Source organism: Artemia franciscana, chromosome 16, assembly GCF_032884065.1.
Source record: "Artemia franciscana chromosome 16, ASM3288406v1, whole genome shotgun sequence".
Taxonomy (NCBI): Eukaryota; Metazoa; Arthropoda; class Branchiopoda; order Anostraca; family Artemiidae; genus Artemia; species Artemia franciscana.
Genome location: NC_088878.1, coordinates 36,607,721 through 36,632,299, shown reverse-complemented (window position 1 = coordinate 36,632,299; position 24,579 = coordinate 36,607,721). Strand labels below are relative to the sequence as shown.

The window sequence follows — 24,579 nt, the reverse complement described above, 5'->3', positions numbered from 1 at the left end:
TAAAGGTCACATCTTCATTGCCAACATTCTGAATATAGGCCGTGCATTCACTACGTTTTCAATTGCATAACACCTCCCCCCCAATCATAATCATACAACGAATTCACTTGGAAATTAACCAGCGAATAAACTTCAAGCACATAGTCTTTGGTCCAAGATTTAAACAAGAAAAAAAATGCGCAAGAATGAAAAATCTGCAAAACCGGCTGGTCACATGCGGGTTACTGGTAACCAATTACCAGTTACCACTTTGGTAAATTTACATTAATTAATTTTTAATGTTTTCTTGTGCAAATATATATGGTGTCAATGAGATGATTTGGTTGCGCAAAAGAAAAAAATTCACGCTACCTATATTAAGAATACGTTTAATTTTCCCTATATAACTTGAACTTGCAGAATCAAATTTTAGTCACAATTATAATCCCTTGAGTGCCATATGAAAAGAAGTGTAAACTCCTTTGTGCACTGCTTACTGCATTTAAGAAGTTATCTCAATTTTGTGTTTTTTTTTGTAATTGTTAAACTTGCAGAATTTAACATTTATTTAAGTACTACGATAGCTATTTAAATAAAAGAATGTGAATTAATAAATTCATATTGATTACACAATCTAATTAATTAATTATGCAATTAATTAGGGACTAACTCTTCTCTTATTTCTTGTGTTTTAGCCAGTCATCACTGATTGAGCCGATTCCAACTATGTCAAAGAAGCAGTGCCAAAATTTGAGATGTAACAGAACTCCGAAGACACCTTTTTAGAGGTTACCAAACCACACATGATCGTGTACCCAAAACTAGAAGAGTGTACCTTAAAATAATGAATTATTACAATATTTATTCTATATTTACATAATATTGTAAAAATTATTATATAAATTTTAAAATAATTATTATAAAATTAATTAATTAAAATAATTTTATTAATTTGCGTGAGAGCAAAATTACAGTCCTAGAACTCTTTTTTGTCTCAACTGTAGGCTCCCTTGGGTGTTATAAAGTATTAAATTTAAATAAAACATAGTATTTCGAACTGTAAGGAAGGAGCGACACGGTTCAATAGTAAAATAACTCTAAAAAACGGAATTTCGATACCAATAGATGCATCAAAAGAATCGGATTTTTATTATTTTTATTTATTTCCCCTTCTCAACGCACCGCTCTTTACGCTAAAGTTTTGCATTGTTTTAAAAGGTAGAGCTGTGAGAAAAAGTCAAACTTTAGCGTAAAGAGCGAGGCGCTGAGAAGGGGACAGCCCCTTTCATATACGGAATAATTTAATTGTTCGTTTTAAGTTTTAATGTCGCTCCTTACTTTCAATTTAAAAAAAATTACTTTCAAGTAAAGAGGGAATTTAAATCTTAAATAAACAGAAATTAGCTTATATAGAAATTACAATTATTGAAACAATTTAACTTAAAACAAAAAGAAACTACAATAAACAATGAGGCAAAGCTTATAATGAATAGAAATCATGACAAGAAACATTTTGTTATTTTTTGCAAATCGCTCACCCCACACCTCGCTCTTTATGCTAGGTGTTTAAATTTTGGTCTAATTATTTAATAATGACTCCAGAATCACAAAGGCCGTTTAAATAGAAAAAATAAGCTCTTTTAAAAGTTCTTTAAAAAACATCGTTTTAATTTTCAATTTTGCTTCTTACTTTCAGTTGAAAATACTTGTTTTTTAAAACACACAAAAACAGAGTGAAAAGTTAAAAATGCCTAATCTAGAAACAAAATAATTTAATCACAAAAACTTTTCCTTCTTTCCAATTATTTTTCAAACAGTTCGTAGTAACGAACTTTAAGTAAGAAGCGACCCGACTCAGTAGTAACCGAAACTCGAAAAAACAGGATTGACCAATAGTTATACAAAAAGAATCGGCCTATTATACTGACTTCTAACATACAAGTATCATTAAGCTTAATCTTACCCAACAACGGCTACGAGCCTGAAAAACCTTGCCTGATTTTCCAAAAAAAGGGGGAATCACCCCTAAAACTCACAAAACCTTTATCATAGTCAGATTCAGCGTAACAGAAATTCCAACTGCAGAGGTTTCAAGCTCCTAACTATAAAAATGTGGGATTTTGTATTTTTCGCCAGAAGAAAGATCACGGATCTGTGTTTAATTATTTTTTTTGTTTTTTTTTTCCAGGGGTGATTCTACCGACCAAGTGGCTCTAGAGTATCGTGAGAGGGCTCATTCGAGCAAAAATTAAAGTAAACGTGCCCTTTTTAAGTGATCAAAAGATTGGAGGGTAACTAGGCCGCCTCCCCCACCCCTTTTTCCCAAAATTACCCGATCAAAACTTTGTGATAGCCATTTTGTTCATCAGAGTTGAAAGGCCCAATAACTATACATCTGGCTATAACATGACTCCGCCATAACCCTAGGGGAAAGGTCTTTAAGTAATAAGATATGCCCATTTTTTATGCATAGTATTTGTTATTGGGAAACATGCATATATTTTAAGGGGAGGGGAGGCAAATCTTCTGCTGTTTTTTTTTCACAGAGGACTGCAAACTGATTGTTTTGGGTATCCAACTGACTGATCGTATTTCAAAGGAAAATGTGGTTGAATCCTGCATTCTAAGCCTATAATGAGAGGAAGGTTCAGATAGCTAGGACAATTCTCAGATGAAGAGCTATACTTCCATGTGGAGTATAGTTTCTAGGGGGTGAATTTGTCTGAGGAAATCATACACATGGGAAATTTGCAAGAATTCCTGGGCAAAATTGTTTGTATATCTCTTGCTTCTCTTTTCCGTCTCAATTATACGCGTGGAGTTGGTAAGGGTAATTACCCTGGGTAAATTTTTACCGGGTTTGAATTTTCAAAAGAATATTCCTGTGGGAGGGTATTTCTTCGTAGAGGTGGGGCCAAATTTCCTGGAATTATTTAAAAAACGATCAAAAGCGAAATTAAATAAGAAAAAACAAGTTTTTTCAACTGAAAGTAAGGAGCAACATTAAAACTTAAAACGAATAGAAATTATTATGTATATGAGGAGGGTTCCCTCCTCCTCAACACCTCGCTCTTTAAGCTAAAGTTAGAATTTTTTTCTAACTTAAAAAAACTTTAGCGTAAAGAGTCAGGTGTTGAGGAAGAGTCACCCTCCTTCATACACGCAATCATTTCTGTTCATTTTAAATTTTAATGTTGCTCCGTACTTTCAGTTGAAAAGAATTGTATTTTTTGTTTTATCTATTTAAAGACTAATTTAAGTTATTCTTGTGGGGTTTCTACTTTGAAGTATATAAGGAAGTAACTCACGTAAACATTTTCCCCGAAGGAGAAAGCACTGGTACTCCTGATACATACAATATTGTTTTTGAATTAATAGCACAACCTAAAATTCCACACCACAACTTTGATGCAATTCATCACAGACAATATGACATTAAGAGATACCAGTAAACACATCTTATCATTTTTTCATGATCAGGGATGGCTTTTTGTCAAAATGTGATTTGTGAAACACTTACAGAAATACGGAGCAGGCTACTCTTGACAGCATTCCATTTGTCATTACGTCGATCGATGATGAGTACAAAGCCAAGGTCAGCATCTTGGAGACTGTAAGATAAAAGCACACTCAATTCATTTCATGGATACTGTGCTGAATTTATTTCATTCAGATGAAACTAATTCATTTAGCAGTTACGCCAGACCTTAAGATAGTTGTTATCAAACAGTTCGTGGAAACGAACTGTAGTAAGGAGCGACCCGGCTCAATAGTAACCAAAACTCTAAAAAATAGAATTTTGATATCAATAGCTACAAAAAAAGAATTGCATTTTAATGCTGATTTTAAATATATAAGTTTCATCAAGTTTAGTCTTACCATCAAAAGTTACGAGCCTGAGAAAATTTGCCTTATTTAAGAAAATAGGGGAAAACACCCCCTAAAAGTCATAGAATCTTAACGAAAATCACACCATCAGATTCAGCGTATCAGAGAACCCTAATGTAAAATTTTCAAGCTCCTATCTACAAAAATGTGGAATTTTGTATTTTTTGCCAGAAGACAGATCACGGGTGCGTGTTTATTTGTTTTTTTTTGTTTTTTTTCCAGGGGTCATCGTATCGACCAAGTGGTCCTAGAATGTCGCAAGAGGGCTAATTCTAACGGAAATGAAAAGTTCTAGTGCCCTTTTTAAGTGACCAAAAAAATTGGAGGGCATCTAGGCCCCCTCCCACGCTCGTTTTTTCCCAAAGTCAACGGATCAAAATTTTGAGATAGCCATTTTGTTCAGCATAGTCGAAAACCATAATAACTATGTATTTGGAGATGATTTACTCCCCCACAATCCCTGGGGGAGGGGCTGCAAGTTACAAACTTTGACCAGTGTTTACATATAGTAATGGTTATTGGGAGGTCTACAGAGGTTTTCAGGGGGATTTTATTTTGTTTTGGGGGTGGAGCTGAGGGGAGGGGGCTATGTTGGAGGATCTTTTCTTGGAGGAATATGTCATGGGGGAAGAAAAATTCAAGGAAAAGGGCGCATGATTTTCTAGCATTACTATAAGAAAACAATGAAAAATAAGCATGAAAACGTTTTTTCACATGAAAGGAAGGAGTAGCATTGAAACTTAAAACGAACAGAGATTATAACGCATATGAGGGGCTCTAAAAATACTTTAGCATAAAGAGCGAGGTATTTAGGAGGAGATAAATACCTCGCTCTTTATGCTAAAGTATTTTTAGTAATTTCAACTATTTATTCTACGGCCTTTCTGATTCAGGGGTCATTCTTAAAGAATTGGGACAAAACTTAAGATTTAGTGTAAAGAGCGAGGTATTAACGAGGATACAAACCCCCTTGTATACATAATAAAAATATAAGATTATGAAAGTTTGTTACGTAAGTTGCTAATTTATAAGTTACGTATATTTTTTACTAATAAAAACGTTCGTTAAAAATTAAAAGTTCTAGTTGCCTTTTTAAGCAACCGAAAAATTGGAGGGCAACTAGGCCTCCTTCTCCAGCCCTTATTTCTCAAAATCGTCTGATCAAAACTAAGAGAAAGCCATTTAGCCAAAGAAAAGAATTAATATACAAATTCATTTTAATAATTTATGTGCGGAGAGCCAAAACCAAACTTGCATTAATTCAAAAACGTTCAGAAATTCAATAAAAAAAACTAACTTTTTTAGCTGAAAGTAAGGAGCGACATTAAAACTTAAAACGAACAGAAATTGCTCCGTATATAAAATGGGTTGTCCCCTCCGCAATCCTTCGCTCTTTACGCTAAAGTTTGACTCTTTGCCACAATTCTACTTTTTAAAACAAATAAAAGCTTTAGCGTAAAGAGCGAGGGATTGCGGAGGGGACAACCCATTTTATATACGGAGTAATTTCTGTTCGTTTTAAGTTTTAATGTCACTCCTTACTTTCAGCTAAAAAAATTAGTTTTTTTTATTTAATAACTATATGAAATGTGACAGATATTGACAATAGACGCACGGCGTTTCAATGCGTTCAATTATTTTCTCTGTTTGTCTCAAATGAAAAAGTGTGGGAAGAAATATTAGTACTTGTATATTATTCAGAACACACTCAATAAGTGAAGTTAGGTTCTTTCGTGAAACAAACTACGATGCGAAAATCCGGTTTAATAGCCACAAAGACATAACTCAATTTAGTTTGCTACATATAGTGATAGAAGATAGTGTCTGAACATGGGTTTTGAAATGAAGATTTGGGATTTGCCAAAGACTGAAAAAGAGACAATTATATTTATCCTAGTATATTTAACCTAACCACCTCTATATATAAAATATTTAATTAAAATGTACCTGCATCGCAGTTTGTTTCACGAAAGGATAATGCACAAGTACCGAAACATTAAGCCAAAAACCCATTTTTTTCAAAATGAAGTTTTTCTTGCAGAAGTAAAGAGGGAAATTGAAACTTTAAACAAGCAAAATAGTCCTTCGTAGATTATGTAAGACACATCAACAAAACTAACTCAAACAGAATTACCCGTGACATTCTCCGACATTTCTGGAAGTCTAAAAACTAGTGATTTACTGATAACCTAGCTTGCTTGACTTTTCTAGATATTTATAATTGTATAATAAAAGTTATCGCCATCATGGCCGGTGAAAGACTTGAAAGCCATATAAATTAATATTTTAGTTTCTGTGGGCTACTAATAGAATTTTCTGCTCCTAAGAAATCATCCTTTCTTTGTGTATCGGATTTGATAAACAAAGATCAGGACTCAGTCTATTCGGGCTAGTTTTTTTTTTTTTTTTTTTTTTTTTTTTTTTTTTTTTTTTTTTTTTTTTTTTTTTTTTTTTTTTTTTACAAAAAAAATTCATTTAGTAGTTACGCCGGAGTATAAGATAATTGATATAACTATGTGTAATGTGACGGAACCAGACAACATACACACGTTATTCAATTATTTTTCTCTGTTAACCACAATGACAAAGTATGGAAAGAAGCATGGAGCCAAAAAGCTAAAAATCAATCTTAAAAAATAAATGATTTTTTTCCATTATATGTATATACCACTATCTATTGGTCAGTATTTGTTCGTACTCCTTATAGTCTGTTTTGTATAAGGAAGTATATCCTGAAATTATTACTTTATCATATGTAGGATGTTTTTATTAATAAAATTTTCATGTTTCCCTCCATTAATTACACACTTTTAAAAATAATTTCAAATAATATTCTCGCAAAATACGTACTAAGTGACAAACGAAGATAAATTTCAGACTCAAGCTAAATGACCAAACAGTTCGTGGAAACGAACCGGAGTGACCCGGCTCAATAGTAACCGAAACTCTAAAAAACAGAATTCCATCTGCAAAAATGTGGAATTTTTAATTTTTGCCAGATCACGGATGTGTGTTTATTTGTTTTTTTTTTTTTTCCCCCAGGGGTGATCGTATTAATCCAGTAGTCCTAGAATATCGCAAGATTCAAGTTTTTTCAACTGAAAGTAAGGAGCAGCATTAAAACTTAAAACTAACAAGAATTATTATGTATATGAGAGGGTTTGTCCCCTTGCGGATACCTTGCTCTTTACGCTAAAGTTTTTTTAGTATTTTCAAAATAGCTATTTATTCTAATTAAACGGCCTTTGTGATTCAGGTGTGTTTCTTAGAGAATTGGAACAAAATTTGAGCTTTAGCGTAAAGAGTAAGGTATTGAAGAGCGGGCAAACCTCCTAATATGCGTAATATTTTCTGTTCGTTTTAAGTTTTAATGTCACTCCTTACTTTCAGGTGAAAAAACTTATTATGTATTTTATTTAATATAGGAGCTATATATCGCACCATATGAACAACCAACACCATATCGAACACCAACAACCATATTGAACAACCAACACCATATGAACTAACAATGATCTCATAGATATATTTGGAAAGATCGTATAAAAGAGAATCAAATAGTATGTTCACCGTGTCCCACAAGTACATTTTCAATAGTGGTATAGTGACAACAGAAAAAGATCCAAATATATTTTTCATTTAGAAGTAAAGAGCAAAGTGAAAACTTAAAACCAGAAAAAGTTATTGCTTCGATATTACCCAAGATATACAAAAAAAAAACTCAAATATACTGAATCGTGATATTTTTCAACACTTTTGGAATTCTAAAAACTAGTATTTTACTGAAACTACATAACCAATACAGAAAAAACAAGATGACCAGAAAATTCTCTAAGCAGCCTAAACAGAATAAAGATTAATTCATATGACTAAAAAGTCTTCATCGACCATGACGTCGATATCTATCCAGTATACAATTATATATCTCTAGAAAACTCAGGCAAACTCTCTTTTCAGTAAAGTACTAGTTTTTAGAATTCCAAAAATATTGTGAAAAATAAGGTCTATTTTAGTTATTTTTTTCAGACATATCCAGTATAATCTGCGAAGTAATTATTTTTGTCCGTTTTAAGTTACGCTCTTTACGCTAAAGTTTGACTCTTTGTCACAGCGCTACTTTTGAAACAATAAAAATATCTAGCGTAAAGAGCAGGGCGTTGAGGAGGGGACAACCCATTTCATATGCGGAATAATTTCTGTTCATTTTATGTTTTAATGTCACTCCTTACTTGCAGTTAAAAAAAACTTGTTTTTTATTTAATTTCTGAACGTTTTTAAATTAATGCATGTTTTGATTTTGGCTCACCGCACATTAATAATTAAAAAAATAAATTGCATATTAATTTTTTTTTCTAAATGGCTTTCTCATATTTTTTTCGGACGATTTGAAAAAAAGGGGTGGGGGAGGAGACCTTGTTGCCCTCCAATTTTTGTTAACTTATAAAAGCAACTAGAACTTTTTAGTTTTTGTACGAACGTTTCTGTTAGTAATAAATATACGTAAATTACAAATTAACTCACATAACGAACTTCTATATTTGTTTTTGTTTTTATTTTATTACATGTATGAGGGGGTTCGCCCACTCTTCAATACCTCGCTCTTTACACCAAAGCTTAAATTCGTCCCCTGAATCACAAAGGCCGTAGAATAAATAGTTCAAATTACTAAAAATAGTTTAGCGTAAAGAGTGAGGTATTAGGAGGAGGTGAACCCTTTATATGCGTAATAGTTTCTGTTCGTTTTAAGTTTTAATGTTACTCCTTACTTTCAATTGAAATTTTTTTTCATATTTATTTTTTCATTGTTTTTTTAAATAATGCTATAAAATGCTGCGTCCCCTTTATGGGAATCTTCTTCCCCCTTGACAAATTCCTCCATGGAAAGTTTCTCCCACATAACCCACTCTTCTCAACCCCACCGCTTAGCTAAAAAAAACCCCTGAAAACGTCTGTACACTTCCCAATAACCATTACTATATGCAAACACTGGTCAAAGTTTGTAACTTGCAGCCCCTCCCACGGGGACTCTGGGGGAGTAGGTCGTCTCCACAGACATTTGAATTTTATTTTAAGCTTCATTGCAGCCTTTTTTGTTAATGATAAAAAAATGTCTGAATTTTTTTAAAGACGAGTAAGGAGCCATATTAAAGTTTAAGACGAGCAGAAATAAATTCCTATAGTAATTCGACCTTAAAACGACCTGAAGTTACTGTCTAAGAATAATTAAAACTCAAAACGAACAGAAATTACAATATATAATCCAACATAAAGCTAACAAGTACTGATATAGACGAATAATTAAATCCTAACAGGAGTAAAAACTAAAATGAGTACTCAAGTCAAACGTAAAATAAAGAGAAAATACTAACGAAAAATTGAGCAAAGAAAAAACGGGTTTAATTTCGACAAAGCAGTGGACAAAAATAAAAAACAAGACTTAAAAAAAAAATATAATTACTCCGAATATTTCGGCCCCACGTCCGGGAGCCTTACTCAACGGGAAAAAAATTACAACTGACAATTTAAGACTTGTTTAAGACATCACAAACAAACAAACAAAAAGGAAAAAAAAACATGACAATTAAAAAACAACGAAAAAAATATAAATATAAATGTATATATATATATATATATATATATATATATATATATATATATATATATATATATATATATATATATATATATATATATATATATATATATATATATATATATATATATATATATATATATAATATATATATATATATATATATATATATATATATATATATATATATATATATTATTATTATTAATATATATATATATATATATATATATATATATATATATATATATATATATATATATATATATATATATATATATATATATATATATATATATATATATATATATATATATATATATATATATATATATATATATATATATATATATATTATATTATATATTATATTATATATATAATATTATAAATATATAATTACTATAAAAAATATAATTATTATATATATACATTATATTATAAATATATTATATATTTTATTATTATTATTATTATTATATATATGTATATATATATATATATATATATATATATATATATATATATATATATATATATATATATATATATATAATATATATGTATATATGTATATATATATATATATATATATATATATATATACATATATATATATATATATATATATATATATATATATATATATATATATATATATATATATATATATATATATATATATATAAACAATAAAATAACTAAGAACAACTCACATTATAAAACAAAACTCCCAGCACTGATGGTAATAACTTTAGAACGAAACCAGTTATTTAGTTATTATCTCAGTTATTTTATTGTTTATATATATATATATATATATATATATATATATATATATATATATATATATATATATATATATATATATATATATATATATATATATATATATATATATATATATATATATATTTCGTTGTTTTTTAATTGTCATGGTTTTTTTTGTGATGTCTTAAAAAAGTCTTAAATTGTCGGTTGTAAATTTTTTTCCCGTTGAGAAAGGCTCCCGGACATGGGGCCGAAATATTCGGAGTATTTATATTTTTTTAGTTAAAGTGTAGTTTTCATATTTTATTTTTGTTCACTGCTTTGTCGAAATTAGACCCGTTTTTTCTTTGCTCAATTTTTCGTAAATGGAAAAGCAGTGTGGTCTTAGAAATTATTTATGAGAAATTACTAAACACAGGGGTGTTGCTGAAATTTTTTTTTTAATTTTGACAGTGTGGTACAATTTTTAGAGCATCCACAAAAATAAAACTTAAAACCATTATAATAATCAAGATGACTAGAAAAAACTAATAAAAATGAAGTGGATGTTTATTATGTAATGATATTAGTTCTTGCATATCTCATTCAAGATAAAAAATTTTATGTCACAATAAATTTTCTATTTCTAATGTTATAAATATAAGAAATTCACTTAAAATATATCTTGCGATATTTTGGATATTCATCCTTAGATACTCGTGTTTTGATTCTGAAAGCCTACGCTTTTTTAATATAGTCATTTTTTAAAGCTTCATTAAGCAGCTTGGGTGCAAAAAATTGTTTTATTTAATTCAAAGTGAAATCTTGAATTAGTATCTTTTTTGCGACAGAATATCATGCAATAATTTGTCAAGGTATTTCGGTGCTGTGTTTGGTCACAAGTCACGGGATAATACTTCTGATATTTTCAATTGACATGATTCCTGATGATTGAAGGTTATAAAAATTACAACTTTTGACCTACAGATGATATATTGGCGTTTAAATCACAGGGTATTTCTTAGAGTGCTTTCGGAAACTGAACTATGGTAGCTGATTACAATTGAATTGATCAGCCGCTGACTTGACTAGACTTTGATTTGGGATTATAATCAGGGTTGCGACCACGGCCAGTTCCCAAGGTGCTACAATTACCCAAATTTGCTTGGTGCAGAGCGATTTTTGTTGCTAAAGTAATATAATAAATAATTTCTTAGACCAAAGAACAAAAGAAAATCCTTGAAGAAGGTATAAAATTTGGACTATCCCCTAAAAAAGTACCGATAGAAGAAATAATTTCAAAGATTGAGACAGGGATTCATATGTTTTCAAAAGATGTTATTAATGTAGATAATTGGGAGTCGTAAATATTTTAAAAGATTTTGGCAATTTTTAAGAAAACCTTAAGAACAAAGATACAAAAATTTTGAAAGATTTAAAAAAAGATGATTCTCTAATAATAACAAAAGCAGATAAAAGCAATACGATAGTAATCCTAGAAAAAGATGATTATGATAGTAAAATAGAAACAATTCTAAAGGATATTTCAACATACAAAAAATTTAACTCAAACCCAACTGAATCTTATGTTGCAAAATTAAGAAAGGACTTAGAAGACCTTAAAAATAATCAAAATATCACACCAAAGATGTACTATAAGTTCTTTCCGAGGGGATCAGTTTGCCCAAGAATGTATGGTTTGCCAAAAATACATAAAACAGACATTCCTCTAAGACCTATAGTGTCAACAAGGAACTCACCAACAGAAAAAATTGAAAAATGGGTAGCAATGAGGCTTAAGCCTTTATTATATCTCCAAAAGTCTTGTATAAAAAACTAAGTATTTAAAAAAAAATACAGTTAAAAATATTAAAATATCAAGTGATTCTAGACTTTTTAGTTTTGATATAAAATTAATGTGTACGTATATACCTTTCAATAAATCTGTTTTTGTTTTATCAAAACAACTTGATGTGCATAAAAGTGAAATGGAAGAATTATCTGCAGGTATTGAGATTGAAACTATATTAAATTTAATTAAAATAACTAGCAGGTATACTAAATATTTCAAATTTAGAGATGATTTTTACCATCAAGTTAGAGGATTAGCAATGGGAGGACCCTTAAGGCCACTGTTAGCTAATATTTATGTAGAGTATGTAGAAAATTTAGCTATTGATACATATTTTTTAAAACCTAAATTTTGGGGTAGATATATGGATGGTGTATTAGTTATTTGGAATTATGGGGAATCACAAATTGAAGGTTTTCTGGAACATTTAAATAATTTGAGAGGGGAATTAGTTTTTACAATTGAAAATGAAACAGAGAATAAATTACCGTTTCTGGATATTTGGATCCATAGAAAGAATAATAAACTAGTGTTTTTAATTTATCGTAAACCAACTAATAACAACCGCTATTTGTCTTTCGCATCATATCACCTGATCCAAGTAAAAAGGGGGGGTAGTTATTTCTTTAGTTGATAGAGTGTTAAAATTAGCTTCACCAGAACACATTAGTAGTGAATTAATTTTTATTAAGGATATTCTAGTAGGAAATGGATATCCCGAAAATACGATTTCTCAAATAATTGAAAAAGGGAAAAAAAGTTACTGGAACCTATAAAATTAGAAGAAAATGGATCAAATCAAAAACCAAATTACATAACTTTGCCTTATATCCCAAGGTTGTCACAGAAATTAAGGAGAGAATTAAAAAAACATAATATAAAAACAGCTTTTAAATCAGGACAAAATATACGCTCATGGCTAAATAACGGAAAAGATAAAGTTCCAAGAAATATACAACAGGGGGTATACAAAATTCCATGCTCTTGTGGTAAATTTTATGTAGGTAGAACACAGCAGAATTTAAAAAATAGGCTACAGCAACACAAAAATGCGATATATTGCTTGCTAATACAGAATAAAAAAGCTGAAACTTTTGAATTCGCTATAGCGGAACACGTGTATAATTTTTCCTCATCATAGTATTTTATTTGATCAGACAAAAATTGTTGATAAGTCTGTAGGACTTTTACAAAGTTTCAGAGAAATTATAGAAATAAAAAAGATTATCTATGGGGGTATTAGTATCAATAGAGATGAAGGGGAATTTAAAATAAATTCAATTTATAATAGTTTAATTAAAGACCAGTCAAAAACTTCAACGAGTATTGATTTGCATAATTGTCCTGAAACAAGTAATAACCTTGCGAACGGAGGTCAAAGCATGGTCAATGCTGTAAGAAGTCAACGGACGGCAGCTAAAATAGCAAATGAAAAAATCCATTCAATTTATAATTCAGTATTTTGTTTCATTAACCTGTAAGATTTTGATTGGATTTGGGGTTGGGTGACCTCTTTTCGTATTGTTGCAAGTATTTACAATTTTCATTTTTAATAGATTACCATTTATACACCGATTGTGACAGAGGAAAGTGTCAATATATACAATTACTTTAGTTTTTCTAAAGTTACAGTCAGTTCGGGAGTGTTTGTTTTATAATGTGAGTTTTGTTTCTTATTTATTTTATTGTTTATATTTTTTTGTGGTGTTTTAGTTGCCGTGACATTTTATTTATAATGTCTTAAAAAAAAGTCTTAATTTGTTGGTTTGTAATTTTCTTTTTTTTTCCGCTGAGAGAGGCTCCCGGACGTGGGGCAGAAATATTCGGAGTATTTTTATTTTTGTTAGCTAAAGTGTAGTTTATATTTTGTTTTGTTCACTGCTTTATAAAAATTAAACCCGTTTTTCTTCAATTATTTTTTCGTAAAGTAAAAGAATTAACTGTAACAGTGCTAAAATAGCACTTTTTGCTACAATTGGCAACCCTGATCCCGCACTACAGTGCTAAACATAAAAATAGTACTAAAACAGCCATTTTGTGCTACAAGTGGCAACCCAGACCATAATCAAGGTATAGTGGTTTTTGTAGCAACCGGATGTTACAGCTAGTATATGTTGCCTCTGAATTATTGCCTCTGAATTATATTGCCTCTGAATTATTTGTCTTTTTTTTCAAAATGCCACTTGTTTCACCAGACATGGCACACTTCCAAAATGTCACACCTCTTCGGGATACATTTGTTACCTTTTGAACCCCACGTTTCACACTCCTGCCAGAGGTAGCATCCGATGCTTTGATTATGGTCTAGGTTGCCACTTGTAGCACAAAATGGCTGTTTTAGTACTAAATACTAGTGAAAGTAGCCACAAATAAATGTAATAGCAGTTACAAGCACTCGTAGTCATAGTAACAAGTTTCGCATTTAGAAGTTCTCATAGTTGCAGTCACAACCAGTCTCCTTTTCAGCTGCAATAGTAGCAGTAGTATTAGTAGTAGCCCTGAAAGTTTCAAGCCAATACCCTTGTCTTAATATTCTTAGCCATTTTGGAGGCCCAGGATTAAACATACCACCTTTCTCCAATAACCAACCCTGTACATAAACGATGGGCTACTTACGTAAATTTTTAAAGCTTTAAAGCTACCTCTTGGAAGTCTTGGGTCAGTTCCCAAGGTGCTAAAATTACCCAAATTTGCTTACTACATAGCGATTTTTGTTGCTACAGTAAAAGAATTAACTGTAACAGTACTAAAATATCATTTTTTTTGCTACAATTGGCAACCTCGAACCCGTACTACAGTGCTACACATAATAAATAGTACTGAAACAGCCATTTTGTGCTACAAGTGGCAACCTAGACCATAATCAAAGCATCGGATGCTACCTCTGGCAGGAGTCTGAAACGCGGGGTACAAAAGATACCAAATGTATCCCGAAGAGGTGTGACATTTTGGAAGTGTGCCATGTCTGGTGAAACAAGTGGCATTTTGAGTTGTACACCAGAAATTAGGAGCCCCTCAAAGCAAGTTACATGTCGGCATGTGTGTGTTGTTATTGTTAAATCAAGTATAATTTTACGTGCTACTTACGGTGCTACTGATGTCAAATAAATGATGAGTTTTCTATAGTCTTCGTCCGTGATGTTCCCCGTTGCATGACTTCGGTCTGGGAACGTAATCAAGGCACAGTGATCCCTGGAGCGACCACCTGGAAAACAAACGCACAGGTTGGATATAAGAAATGGAAATTTGACAGTTTTCTGTCACGAAGGAGCTGTAATAGATGGGCTATTACTTTATATCGGCAAATAACAATTAAAGAAATCATTTATATTTTATAAAATATGAAAGTGCCAAGGACACTGACATATATGATTGCTTGAACTGGTTAAGTGGGAACTTACGAACCATATCTTCATTTTTTTGGTGAAAAATTAAGAATTTAATTCTTAATGAAGAATACCTACATATCTAGTTATGTTATGCAGTTGTTTTAGTAGCAGACTCCAAGTTCAAAAACAAAACGTGGATGAAAATCAACAAAAAAATAAGATAAAGAGTAGCTTATAGCACCCAACCAGGCATGTACACAGGGGGGGGGGGTAGGGGCTCCGCCCCCCATTTCACGATTTTTTATTTTAAATGATTTTCTGATACTTCTCACAGAATAAGGGATATGAGAGATTTGGCCACCCCCCCAAAAGACAACAAATTCCTGCTTACGTGCCTGCACCCAACAACTTAAGACGGTATAGCTTTTCTTTAAAGGTGTGGTTGTCTTTGGGAATTCACTGGTTGTTAATGTTTAATTTTACATTGTTTGAAATGTACTAGTGCTCTAAAAACTTCATTACTTTAAAACGGCCTGAAGGAAAATTTTTGGTAATCGTGGCTTTTAAGTATGAATAGGCCTAAGATAGTCCAAGTTCAAAAAATAATTTTAATGACCTTGTTACAGAAGTTGTCCTTGCTAAAAAAAAAAAATTGACTTCGGTCTTTGGCTTTTGATTATTGGTAGGAAATTTACTTTAAATTCAATTTGATCGAAAGATTATTTTGATATCTTTGGTACTTGAAGTCTTTTTATTGGTAGAAATTTGGCTTTGATCTTTGCTTTAGATCATTGGTAGAAAATTGGCTTTGGCTAGGCATTGATAGAAAAATCCTTTGGATGTCCTTGGTACTTGAAACTTTTTAATGGTAAACAATTGGCTTTGATCTTCAGTTTTTCGATAGTTGGTACAAAATTGGCTTTTAGTTGAATTTGATCGAAAAAATATTTTGATGTATTTGGTACTTTAAGTTTTTAATTGGTATAAAATTGACTTTCATCTTTGGTTTTTGATCATTGATATATCCAGCTTTGACCAAAAAAATAATTTTAATGTTTTTGGTACTTGAAATTTTATTGGTAGAAGATTGGCACGGAAAATTAAGAAAGAAAAATATAAGCTGAGAGAGATTCGATTCTGGTCAAATCACCTATCTGAAAACAAAACTTATTTTAAACATTCTCTTTCATAATTTCTAATCAATACAAAATTGCAAAAACTTCAAGGACTAAAAATCCTTATATAAACAGTCAGTCTACCTCAATTATGTTTTCCCGTAATTTCGGTTACTATGGTGATTTTATCTCCTTTTTTTGTTGTTGTTGTTTGCATTTTTACGAGCAAAAACAGCACAGTTCAAAATTTACATTGTTATCAATGGAATACAAATTATATTCATGCCGCTTAGAGGTTTTAAAATAGGAAGCATCACTCTTATTTGGAAACCTTGATTAGCCTTGATAAATGAATTTTTTTGCTGTGTTGATACTGGTATTATGAAAAATACAGACATACTTTTGGAAATGAAAGTTGTGTTCAATGAAGTATAAATGGCGCTCTAGCCCTCAGAAAGTTCTGGGGGTGTTAGCCCTGTCCTATTCGTGGTAATTTCTATCTGATCAAAGTTTCACTAATCATTCGTTGTAATTTCTGTTCGTTTTGGGTCCCATTTAATCATCAAAAGTGATTTGTGCTCATCTTAAATTTGAATTTAAAAAACAAAACAAGCTTTTCGAACTGAAAGTAAGGAGCAGCATTAACACTTAAAAGAACAGAAAATATTCCGTATATGAGGAGGGATGTCCCTTAATCAACCCTCTACCTTTACACTACAGTCTTAAAGTTCTTTAAAAATACTTCTCAGTCAAATTCGACGGTCCATATTTTTGAGGAATCTTTCTTGAAGAATTGTGACAAAAATTCAAACCTTAGCGTACAAAGTGAGGCTTGTGGAAAGAGAAGCCCACTAATATACGGAATAATTTCTCATCTTTAAAGTTTCAGTGACCTCCTTACTTTAAGTTGAAAAAACTTGTTTTTTTTTAATTTCTGACTATTTTTCAAATTATGTCAAGATTTCCTCCTCCTTCCAACCCCCTCCCCCCGTATAAAATTCCGCTCCAGTGACATGTTTTTTCGGTGGAAAATTCTTCCACAGAAAATTCATCGCTGAAAATTCACCTCTAAAAAATTTTCGAATATTTCCTAATAACGGAATGTGTAAAAACGGAGAAATTTCCTAATATAGAGCCCTTTTCACCAGGGCCTTTGAGGGGGGTGGGGGAGTAATATAATTTCTAAACGGATAGTTTTAGACCTTTCAACAATACTAAATCAAATGGATATCTTAAAATTTTGATCAGATGTCTTCGGAGGAAAAGTGACTAGCAAGGGGGGCTAGTTGCCCCAAAATCTTTTTGAAATCTCATAAAAAAGGAACCAAAGCTTTTGTTTTAAGTTGGAATGAGCCCTCTCCCGATATTCAAGGACCATTGGTTCCATTATATCACTCCTGGGGAAAAACAAACAAATAAACTAATAAAAACATATCCGTGACCTTTCGTCAGTCAAAAAATACGAAATTCCACATTTTTCTAAATAGGAACTTGACTTTTCGGGGCTGTTTCCCCCCTTTTTCGAAAATCACCCAAATATGTCAGGATCGTAGCTTCTAACCGGTTACGTTAAACTTAATCAATTTTAAACATTTAGATTTAGCATAAAAAGAAGATATACCTATTGTTGTCAAATTCCATTTTTTAAAGTTTCGGTTACTGTTATAATTACTAGACAGTCGCTCCTTACTTGAAGTTTGGAGAACTGTTAGGTTGCTATCTGGCTTTATTTCTGCTTGTCTTTTGGTTAACTTAACTCTTTCCTTTTTTTGAAAAACAACTAATTTGGAAAAGCTTTTTTTTCAGAATAATTGGATACGAGAAAACGTAAATTTGACAGTTAAATATTATGAGACAATTTAAATAGCTATAGAATCAAGATCTATTTATAATACAAGCCTATTGAGGTTTTAAGTAATATGAAAACCTGAAACATTAAAAATAATAACAATAATTAACCAAACAAGAAAGTTAAAGCTAAACAAAGTTCAAAGACCTGAACCATTAATAATACCTTTTGAGTTTAAATTCAAATAACAGTTGCTGAAGTTTTCTAAAATTAGGAAATTGTTCAACCGAAAAACTTTTGCCAAAAAATACTGAAGTTATTACTTTTAGCAGACTTGCAACCATAAGCAAGAACTTAAGTAGTCAAGGACGCTGGCAAAGACTAGTCAAGGCCATTGCAGTCAAGGACCAGGCGTCGGGGCAATTTACCAATTAAAAGATACCACAATAATAAAATAAAGCACTCTATATTTGTTAATAACAAATAATATCATCATTTTAATGAAAATTATTTCGTTTTATGTGAATGTGATAAAAAGCAAAACACAGAAAACAGGTCGTCCGCGGTTTGGGTGGAAGGATGTCGTAAAGAAAGATTTAAGGGAAATGGGAACTTCTTGGTAGGGTGCGAAGAGGGAGTCTTTGAATAGATTAGGATGGAGGAGGGGGAGTGTGTGTAGCTTTGTTGCCCTCAGGTGGCTTGGTGCTGCGGTGAGTTGTTAGTAGCTCCAGTAAAAGTAGCTAGTTTGTATATCCTACAGATGTGGGTAAATATAAGAAGTCTGTTTATTTGCACTAATTTTTTAATGTTATTTACCTAAACTGTAAACCAAACATTTCGACGCTCTCTAATTCGATCAAAATATTTTTTTTTAATTATCTCTTTTTCTCATTTTAGTACTCATTTTTTTCAATGTCATGCATAAACCACTACAACTGCAGAAAAGAGAGCTAAGTTCAAGGTCATTCACAATTAGTATAAAAGGCAAGAGTGGGCACTGGGGTGTAGTTGGGCCTGACAGTTAGGGAAATGCTGAGCTCTACCTAGACAACAGAAACCTGACTCCCAGAATTGCAAATCCTGGATTATTTATTTTTATTACTTTTTATTATTACTTTTTTACTTTAAAAAAGTAAAATTACTTTTTATTACTTTTTATTATATTTTTATTTATTTATTTCACTCCATATATCTTTCTCTCTCTCTATGAGTTTGAAATCTTTGCCTTGACCGTCAGCAGAGCGTGATTTGCAAATATTTACTAAGTTTATAAATTGGGAGGTTTCACCATATTTTGTTATTGAAAAATTTACCACATTTACACTTTTTTATACTTAACGGAATGTGAGTCCTGTGGGAAATATTCTTTTACGATCTGTAATTTAGCAATAGATAGATTTCAACTCGTTCATAAATGTGTGCACTCATTTAGGCAATTTCTTTATGGCTTTAGCAATTAATTGGACCTTCGTATATGAAACTGATCTAACGTATTAAACATATTCAATGAAAATGTAAAAGGTGGCAAGTACCAATTGATGCATCTACATTTTATCTACATACTGCATCTACGTTTGATCTGCATATATATTTCAAATTCACACATACATACTTGAGGGAAAAAAACAAAATTTTGAGGTTTCAGCATACTGTACTACTAAAAGAATTACTCAATATTACCCATATTTTTTTTCTTCTTAAGGCCGTTCGATACCTTAAAACATATTTATTGAGTCTCAGCGTTGTCTGATCATCTCAGTTGGAAAAGTTACCAAGCTTTCCCAGCACCACAGGGAACTCCCAAAGCAATTTTTGTAAAATCTGATAGCAAAGCAATGTCTATTCAATGCACCTATAGCACAAATAATGCGTCTGCTACGTCGGCAAGGTTTTCAATTAAAGTGGGTAGTGCCACAAAAACTTCCATAGCTGTCAATTTACTCAAATGATACTTCCTTTGAACTGATTTTTAACGTTTTGCAAGCAGGTATGCAACAATATTTTTAGGGACTGCCCTTTCCTGAGCTATAAAAAGACAATTCTGCTCCGTTCAATCGAAAAAAAACTAAATTCACACTCTGATGATGTAAGTTTCATTAAAACTGAATACTACTAGTACTACTACTACTCTTAGTACTAGTAACTCACTGCAGCACCAAGCCCCCTTAGGTCAACGCTGCAACAGACGCTTCTCTTCCATCCCAATCGATTCAAAACCCCGTCTCTATACCTTCCCAAGAAGTTTTCATTCGCCATAAATATTTCTTATGACATCCTCCCGCCCCATTCGGGGACGAGGCCCTAGATGGCTGGCCGACAAGGATTACCTTTGGCAATTTTCCATCCTTCCTTCACAGAACGTGTCCTAGCCATCTTAAAAAGCGAGAAGTTTGATGGTTTTTTCTAAGTTTTCGACTGTAAGACGTCGTTAGTTTTCTCGGTACTTATCGGTTATATAATATACACTCGGGAAGTGAAGTTCGATTAATGCTAATGAAAGAAAACAAAATATGATGAATATATAATAATTTAGAAACCAATTTGGGCTGTATATTTGCACATTAGGGGGGAGGGGGTTAAGCCTAGCATATATTAAACGCGTAAACTAACCATTGTCTGTATTTAATATATACTATACTTTACCCCCACCCCACACCTAATGTACAAATATATTGCCCAAACTTTTGATAAAGCTAATGAAATGAAACAGAGCATGATGAAAATATAATATTTTACTAGGAAAATTGTAAAATTACAACTTAGAAGCACCATTATTATCCCATCTGATCTTTGCCATCCAAATGATCGACAATTGAAAGAAGTTACTTGGCCAGTTTCTTGTGTCAAAATTGCATAGTGTCTATTATATAACCGATAAGTACCGTTTTCTCTCGTTTATTTGGAGCTCTTATCCAAACTCTGAAACTTATCACAATACCGCTCCATCGATTCTAAATAGTTTGGCGACACAAACTAAAAATTTCATAACGGATGAGATACTGTAGAAACATTCTTTTTACGATTTGTGTAATTAATTTAGCAATACATGAGCATGAACTCATTTAAAAAAAATGTACACTCAATTAAGTGGTTTCTTTATGGCTTTCTTGAGCGCATTAGTGAGGCTTCCTGGGTTTTGTATTTGAAACTGATCAAACGTATCAAATGTCTTCAATGAAGACATGAAAGGTGTCAAGTGCCTATTGATCTACATTTCGAGCATAGATGATCAACCATTGTGACACATATTTGGGGCAGCAGGAAGAGCATGATCATTCTTTAAATGGGAATATGCGAAAATGTTTACTAAAAGCAAAACTAACTAGTACTATTTGAAGTAGACATGTACGCTACAATTTTTCCAAAAGTGGGTGGGGGAGGGGTAAGGGAAATAAATCTTTGATAATTTGGATCTTTTCCATTGGCCTACCACCTTTAGGCCCACTATTTAAAATGTGTTTTTGGTCGTTTGCTCATTGCTAGGGCAAAAAAGAGAGGCATTTTTTAGATTGCTAATTTTAGTAGATAACTTCGAAGACCACATTGCTTTTCCATGACAAAAAATAACAGTCCAAAATAGGGACGAAACCTCTTAACCGACAGAGACATACACTAAAGCTTATATCTTGTTTTTATGAGACTGGTTATAATTTACAAATAATTAGCATCGGTTATCTAATTAATTATCTATTAATTAAGTCAATGTAATTAGTGTTGTTAGTATTGGTAATTAATAATTTGAGAAACACGCTTTTTTTCATTCGTATAACTTTCGAAAGACTCGTAGCATAATTATCCTGATTTTTCTCAAATGTCATATTTCATAGCTTTCTCAAATCAGTTAATTTATAGCAAATACCGTAAGGTTTATATCCCGTTCTTATGAACATAAGAAATGTTCGATAATTTGGATCTTTTCCATTGTATATTTAGGCCTACCACTATTTAAAATGTTTTTTGGGCATTTGCTCTTTGCTTGAGAGGCATTTTCTGGATTGCTAATTTCGTGCTCTTTTTGTGGTTAAATTCACTTCTGTGATGATTCACACACACCCCTCTCTTCTGATGGTCTCATATATAGCCCTAGGCTGTATACCAAACTAACTTAACATAAAATTGGTATTATCAGGTTCCTTTTGTTGCGCTTCTTTTCAATATAAATAGTCACTGACAAATCCCCCTCCCCGCACGGACATATTTACTGCCCTAACAATATATTTGTTTGTTGTTCTTTTAGTTGTTTGATCCGTCGAAAAACTTGTTACCCTGTGTGTCCTGATGTATATTATACAGTGGTATAGATATTAGGAAAGGATTTGATAATTTCAATCCCAGAAATTCGGACAAATTTAGTAAATTTTCCCATTAACGTAATACTGAGTTGGCGAAGGAAAATACATAATATTAGAATCAGAATTCCATTCTACATCCAAATCTAACATTTATTTCCGACACAAATGAGATTTACCCCCTCCCTCCCCCCTAATATAAAAAAATATATCTTGAATTGCAGGCACGCAATGAATTTTCTGTAATTTTGACAAACCGAGGAATCAAATCGAAGAAAAGATTTACAGAAGATTAATTACGGAAGAATTATTTAATTTTTAATTAATATTTTAATTAATTTAAAAAAAATTTAATTTAATTGATAAAACTTTAATTTTTTAATTAATTATGAATTAATTAATTACAGATTAATTAATTTACGGAAGATTTACGGAAAACTCAGTTCGTATACACAATTCAGGGTAGGCTATATACTTGCATATTAGGGAGAGGGGTTTAAATTTCATTTCGGACGCAAATGAATTCTCTATTTGAATCCGGTATGAAATTCTGAATTAGACTGGTATTCTAATTCTTAGCAATCTCGGTATTATGTTTAATCGAAAATATTACCGAAAACCCTAAGACTTTTGGGTCCCAGACGTCAAGTCCCTCCCTGTGTGCCTTGTAGGATTTTCTCCCTTGTTCTAAAACTTGGCAAAATTTATCAGGATCGTAACTTTTGATACATAATTTTAATCTTATGAATTTTTAAACTACAGAAGTCTGCAGAGGTAAACATTCTGTCCTATACCTAGAGAAAAGGCATTACCCTAAGTTAGCTAGCAATGAGCAGAATTCTACTTTCAAGCCATTCCCAGGGGGAAGGGGCTGGAGGGTTTGCCCCTCCCCAAAAAAAATCCGACTCGTAAAAAGGTAAGAAAATGCGTATAAACGAGTTTTTGATATATTTTTTTAAAGTTTTTTCTGTAACCACCAACCCACGAACAAAAATCCTGGATACAGCTCTGGTCACTTCTTCCCTATAAGACATACATGCAAATATATTTGGAAAAAAATACCAATACAGAGAAAATTACCTGAGAAATAAGCATATTGAGACTTCAGTAGGTTCCCAACTTCTTGTATGGACACGGAACAGTTTAAGTCGTCCATCGTTTCATCTAAAAGAAAAAGCTAAATAAAAAAGGAAAAAACACAAAAAGCTAACTTTTAAATAGTTTAATTGTTCTATTTTACAAAATTTTTATTTTTATTTTTATTCTTTAGGTTTTTTTTTCAGAAAAGTGCCATCCCTTTCAGAAGACGGTCAACCTAATACACTTCAAAGGCTCTAACATATTTTCTCATTTCCACTTCTTAAACACAAGCAAAAACAGAAATAATGTCATATTAACCGTACTAAGTTTTAATTTTTTTTTGTGGATGCTGCTAAAGCAACAGTGAGTTAGCCTTCAAGGCACCATTTTAGGAATAAAGGAGCCTTCATTATATTTGATTGATAGCACACAAATGTAATACAAAGAAGAAATACTTGTTTTTGATATCGACGAAATCATGCCTAGTCCTAATTTTTATTTAGATTCTAACCTACTGCTCTGTAATGGCCAAGATACAATTAATTAACAACAACACGTACGATGCCAAGTCCCTGGGGCCGACAGAGAGCAAGCTTCTCCTCTCCAATCTGTTCAAACATTTACTTTTTCTCATAAAGCTCATAATTTTTCTCATAATGTTTCTCATTTACTTTTTCTCATAATAATCTGTCCAATAATCCTGCATCAATGAAATGAGACATAACAACCTTAGTCTTTCTTTTATTATATCCCTAGAAAGTGGAATTAAACACGATTTATTCCAGTATATTCTCTGATATACTTTACGGTCAGACAAGTGAGCATCCAAAACAATCCTTGGATAAATTCTCTGAGGAGTATTCAACATATCGGGCTGATACATCGTCAAAGATGTATCTCTTTATAAATTAAATA

General features: G+C 31.7%; 1 protein-coding gene across 8 annotated transcripts in view; it reads right to left on the bottom strand.

The window, feature by feature from the left end:
* The window catches only part of LOC136037400 (guanine nucleotide exchange factor DBS-like), a 211,100-nt gene that overhangs the window by 98,905 nt on the left and 87,616 nt on the right, over nucleotides 1-24,579 (bottom strand). For all 8 annotated transcript variants that reach the window (XM_065720146.1, XM_065720152.1, XM_065720145.1 and 5 more), the window contains 3 exons: nucleotides 23,665-23,748; nucleotides 15,150-15,267; nucleotides 3,500-3,590 (listed from right to left, as the gene is read on the bottom strand). In XM_065720146.1, coding sequence (XP_065576218.1) covers nucleotides 3,500-3,590; nucleotides 15,150-15,267; nucleotides 23,665-23,748 — 293 coding nt within the window. The remainder of the gene's footprint in view (nucleotides 1-3,499; nucleotides 3,591-15,149; nucleotides 15,268-23,664; nucleotides 23,749-24,579) is intronic.